The sequence below is a fragment of the Arvicanthis niloticus genome, chromosome 4 (genome assembly GCF_011762505.2).
Source record: "Arvicanthis niloticus isolate mArvNil1 chromosome 4, mArvNil1.pat.X, whole genome shotgun sequence".
Lineage (NCBI taxonomy): Eukaryota > Metazoa > Chordata > Mammalia > Rodentia > Muridae > Arvicanthis > Arvicanthis niloticus.
Window position 1 is genome coordinate 56114192 of NC_047661.1, and position 6000 is coordinate 56120191.

Genomic DNA, 6000 nt, shown 5'->3' on the forward strand with positions numbered 1-6000 from the left:
TATGTACATTTATAGATATTTTACATTTTATAGGAGATTGATAGTTAGATGGCTAAATCAATGGAGATGATAGATAGATAGATAGATAGATAGATAGATAGATAGATAGATAGATGGAAGATAGGTGATTTATTTTTAGTAGTTGACTCACGTATTGTAAGTTATAGTTGAGGCCAAAACAATCATCTGGCTGAATTCTTCCTTGCTTAGAAGAGTTGTCTTTGTTCTAATATGACTTCTTCAGCTGATTGGCTGAGGCCCACCCATAACGGGAAAGCAATCTGCTTTATTAAAAATCCACTAATTGAAATGTTAAATCTTGTATAAAATATGCTCACAGAACATCCAGAATGTATCAAGTATCTAAACACTAAAGCTTTGAAAAATTGATACATGAAACTAAATATTTAATCTTCACTTTTCTCTGTAGCTATCTTAGCTCTACATCCCCTTGTTTTGTGGAGACTAGCCATATTTCTTCAGAATCCTCTATAATGACTTCATTTTAAGACCCTATTTTCAATATGGTCATGTACTGATTCTTACGGGATCTGAGCATATGAATGTTTAGGGATCATAAATATACCCTAAATGGCATTAATTTGAAAGTAAGGAGAAAGGTAATTCAGTGTTGAAAATGTTCTTCCTTTTATTAAAAAATGTGTATTCTTAATATGATCTTGGGGTAATATATTGTCAAATGTTCAGATACTACAGTAATCCAAACTCAACTACCATGTTATATTTTTTCTTTTTCACATTTGTGCAGTCTAGATATCAATTTAAGTTTTTCTTGTTAATGACATCTATATTATTATAAAAATTATTAAGTTTAAGAAATTAATATTTTTATTTCTGGATCTTCACCAGTCTTCATTGTATATGTCTTGTGTCAACTTAGACAGCAATAGGTAATATATTTTTACATTGAATTTTAAAATCATTTGAGTTCACTATTAAAAACAGACTTTCTCCTTTTCTACCCCCAGAAATAAAGGAAATAAATGGTGCAGAATAGAGAAATAAATACTGGGAAATTACTGAAGGAAAGAAAGTGGTAAATTAATCAGTAGTTATAAAATAAGAGCAAATTTGAAACCATAGCAATGCTAGTCCTCCTGTGCCATAAGTAAAATCTGCCCTCATCTTGTTTTTATATCATTATCTTAGTTTCTCAGAGCTCTCAAACTCACTTACCCTAAGTGTCAAATATTTCTTTGTGTCTGTCACTAATGATCTAATTTCTTCTTTTCAGATAAGAACGAGCTGTTCCTCTCCAAAGCTGTTCACAAGTCCTTCATTGAGGTTAATGAAGAAGGGTCAGAAGCGGCTGCAGCCTCCGGTAGGTACTAAGTGGTTTTCTGGATGCTTTTTACTTCTTCCAAATTTATGTTTTTTAAATAATCTTGTGTGGAAATGGAGATCCCTTTCAGAACCCATACCAAAGAGGCCCCTCTATTCCAAGTCAGATGCCAAGCAGATATTAAAACAGCCAGAATGTTCTCAATAGAATGTGAAATGTATCCATACCTAGCCTCCCAAGGAGGCATCCTTGAGTGGCAGTTCTAAGAGAAGTTCCTCCTGCAGGGATGTTTGCATAAACATTTTTTATTATTCTAATGTGTGTTCAAACATTGTTTTCCTTCCTAATTACTCATGGAAGTTAGTTCTAAATTTTTGTCTGTAGAAAGCTTGTTTTGAAAAATTAGACATACACGTAAGAGTTGATAGATATAAAAAATACTTTTAAGTACTTTTAAATAATAATAGTGGTACTCATAAAGAAATGATTTTATTTATTTGTTTGTTTTGTTTGTTTGTTTTTGTTTGTTTGTTTTGCTTTTTGAGACAGGATTTCTGTGTTGCCCAGGCTTCCCTGAAGTTACCTCTGTAGAGCAGGCTGGTCTGGAATTCAGAAATCAGCCTGCCTCTACTGGGAAAGTGCTAGGATTAAAGGCATGTACCACCACTGCCGGGCTAAGAAAATAATTTCAACTTATCAATTTTTAAATGGACATATACTCCATTTCCAGATTACAGTAGTTAATTGTCCTTCATTATTTTTGTGTGTGATGGATACCTGTTCATGTGTGCACACATCGGTATTTATGCATGTCACAGGGTGTTTGTAAGGCAGAGGTGGGCAACAAGTGTCTTTCTTAATAACTTTCCATCTTATTTTCTTGAGACAATTTTAGTCACTGAATCTGGAGCTTACCAATTCGATTAGAATAGCAGACCAATCAGCCTCAAAGAGTCTTTCTACTTCCCCAGCACTGAATTAACATGCACGCCATCCTACCATGCCTAGCTTTTTACATGGATGCAAAGGATCTTCTGCATCTTTTCATGGATGCTCAAGTCTTCATGGTTGTGGGGCAGAAACTTTACTGATTGGGGTTTCTTCCCAGCTCTACCTTTGATCATTTTGATGGTTCTGATTTCCCAAGATAACCAAGAATGATTCACCATTGCATTTCCTGCTTTCTCTACTGATTTAGGATTACTTCCATTAAGTGTTAATCAGATACAATCAGATTTAGTAAAGCTTTCTGTTGCATAGTGATATATTAGCTAACCGTCAGGTATCATTTTTAACCTCATCAGTGATAATAATACTTTCAAGAGAATAAGGAAGCAGTCTTTGGTTTATCAAAAAAGAAACTAAAATTATCAGATAACGAAGACTATAGCAGATAAGCAGGAACTTGAATAGCCTGCTTCTCTTACTGCTGACTTTTCCTTTATTATCCCATAGAACACTTACTACAGACAACAGAAATACCTTGAAAATATGAAAGACTGCCTTAAATTTATAATCCTTTCTTTCTTCTTCCCCTTAATAGAAAAGGCAGTTTGATTAAAATACAAATAATTGTCCTAGACTAAATATAATATTTGTACAACAGGAAGAGTAAATCACCCCATTATTTTGGTTGATTTAGAGGGAAGAAATGACATGTATATGGTTCTTTTGTTTTCTTTAATGCATCAAGTGTAAATGTTAATGCCTTGCAGAAGAGCTGGGGGAAGAATTAAGAAACTCAAAGAGGATAGGGACTCCACAGCAAGACCAACAGAGTCAAGTAACCTGGACCCTAAGGGGATCCTAGATACTGAAAAACAAACCAGAGAGCATACAAGGGCTGGGCCTACATGTCCCCCTGCACACACACACACACACACACACACACACACACACACACACACACCAGATGTGAAGTTTGGTCTTCATGCGAGTCCCCCAGCAATGATAGTAAAGGCTATCCCTGACTCTGCTACCTACCTGAGGATCCATGTCCCTAACTGGGCTACCTTGTCTGGCCTCAGTGAGAGAGGATGTGCCTAGTCATATGGTGACTTGACTTGCCAGGGTGGGTTGGTATGGGGGGGGCTTTCCTTTCTCAAAAGTAAACAAGAGTATGGTGGAGGGTGGGACTGTGTGAGGGAGGATTGAGAGGGGTCTTTAATCAGGATGTAAAGTGAGTAAATAAATTAATGGAAAAATATTAATGCCTTTAAAATATTTCTGTCTTAAAACCCCTTCTTTCTGTAGATTGTTGCATTTTGATTAAATGGATAGACATAATTTTTTTGGAAAATTCTGGTGAATCTCTGCACATCCATAGACATGTAATTACTTTCTCTCTGTACCATAGGAATGATTGCAATTAGCAGGATGGCTGTGCTGTACCCTCAGGTTATTGTCGATCATCCATTTCTCTTTCTTATCAAGAACAGGAAAACTGGTGAGTGTTTTATGTGAATACGACATTATTTTCACAAGCCACAAAGAAGCTGACCATTTTTAAATGGTATATATTTTTAAGGTTGTTTCCAATGTTCTTATGCTTTTAAAAATCAAAATAATGTATATATCTACTTTTTCAAACATTGCTTCCAGGAAATATATGTCTCACGTTTTTCTTCACTCTCCTCTTCTGTTTATTTCCAAACCAATCCAGGTACAATCTTATTCATGGGACGAGTCATGCACCCTGAAACAATGAACACAAGTGGCCATGACTTTGAGGAACTGTAGGTGATGACATTTGAGTACAAAGAAAGCAGTTACAAGCACATTCTGTTTGCAAGTGGTATATATTTAGGATTTTTGTTTTACAGTATTACTTAAGGAAATATTTAAAATAGTTCTGGATAGTAGTAATCCATGTGACCTATAAGTTAGCCTGTAAAAAATGTTATCAGTATAGAGATTATGGTCCCATTGTGTCATTGTGTCTGTTGTACTGTTGTTTAAAATAAAAGTATATATTGAAAATGTGAACAACTTTTTTCATTTTAGGGGTAGCTGTAGTCTACACAGCACTGTATCTGAGATTTGAAAACTATGCTGTTTAAGAATTGTAGTAAAATAGTCCTACAAATTGTAGAAACTGTTGTTTCTGAGTTTCTTCATAATCTTGCAGAATCAACACCAAAGTGAGCAACATACATGTATATAATAAGCAATACTGTGAATACGGGAAGCCAATAGGCCACAGAAATTGAGATTGTGGGATATGTAATGCCCATAGATATTACTGGCTTTGTGTATACTGTAGTATTATATTTTTAAGTTATTAAATTATACCTCTTTTATTTATTGTTAAAAGTTTACTGTGGATCAGAATGCCACATGACTCTAAAAACAAGCTCAGATATCTCATTAGCTATTCAAGATGATATCAAAGATTCCATGGAGGAATTCCCATGTACCATTTAAATTTTAGTGATTTTTTTTTGATATTCAAACAATGATGAAATCACACAGTTGCACATTCTCTTTACTATATCCAAGAAAGGCATCAAGTGTTACATTGATGTACCAGGAAAATAGATGTAATTACTTTATAAAAATATCACTGGTAAGTGCATCATATGGAATCAATGCTTCTTAAACTAACTATATCCTGCTGACACCTGGTCACTTATTACAAATACAGGTTATTATCCAGGATGTTTAAGGTACAGTGGGTACCAACGCTTTCTAACATTTCTGACATCCAAATGATGCCACAGATATTTGACCATAGCCTTTGCTGTTTGTCACTTTGGTTGCAAAATTTTACTTAAAGCCAACATCACATTTTCACAGATTGAGAGTAGAGAGAGGAGGGTGAAGGCAGGAGATAATCTGCACTAATAATACAATGCCCTTGTCAAGCACTGATGTGATTCCAAAATAGTTCTAGTATGTACAATAGATAAATGTAAGATTCTTCTGTATATTATAACACTTGAAATACAATCGTTAAAAAATATAGAGACATTTATAAGCAAAACCCATGAAAGAATTTATGAATTTCCAAGTACACAGTACTTAACACTGAATCTTTTACAGCTTATATTTTCAGAGGACTTATAGTTTATTCATAAATCTTCATGTTATTGTAGAGTAGTGCTCTTGTTTTCATTTATAATTTATGAAGCTGGGCTGCCTGATGTTAATTCACTGTTCACATTCTGTGCTAAGAACAGTCTTTATCTTTGTATCCTTCTTGTTAATATGACATATACAGCTATACCTGTATGTTCATTAGTTGAATAAATGTATTGCCTGTAAGGAAGAATAAACATCATTATGCAATCATGTGATTCTGTGAATTCCCAAGTGCTATGTTTATTAACAGATAATAAGATTAAATTCTACTACTTGGAACTTTTTTCTTAAAATATTTCAATATATGTAAGTTACATGTTACTTAGTTGAAAATGGATGTTCTTGTACTGGTAGAAAAGTTAGAAATAATAATTTACAACACCAAGCTTTTCTTTGTATTAATTTAGTATTACTGTGTGTGTTTGTGTGTGTGTGTGTGTGTGTGTGTGTGTGTGTTTGTGTGTGTGATGCATGTGAAGGCAGAGGACAAATACTGGAAGTTGGTTGCCTGTTTCCACCTTGGAATCTCAGAATCACACTTCAGTTTTCAGGATTGTACATCAAGGACTTGTACCCATGGGGCCATCTAACTAGCCCTCAAGTTTTTCTTTTGTTTG

The 6000-nt window shown here is 34.4% G+C and overlaps 1 protein-coding gene across 1 annotated transcript in view; it reads left to right on the plus strand.

Annotated features, from left to right (window-relative positions):
• The window catches only part of Serpini1 (serpin family I member 1), an 84675-nt gene extending 78907 nt beyond the window's left edge, over positions 1 to 5768 (plus strand). The window contains 3 exon segments of the mRNA XM_076932538.1: positions 1256 to 1342; positions 3660 to 3749; positions 3966 to 5768. Of these exon segments, the coding sequence (XP_076788653.1) occupies positions 1256 to 1342; positions 3660 to 3749; positions 3966 to 4042 (254 nt within the window). The 3' untranslated portion in view covers positions 4043 to 5768.
• The last annotated feature ends 232 nt before the right edge of the window (positions 5769 to 6000 follow it).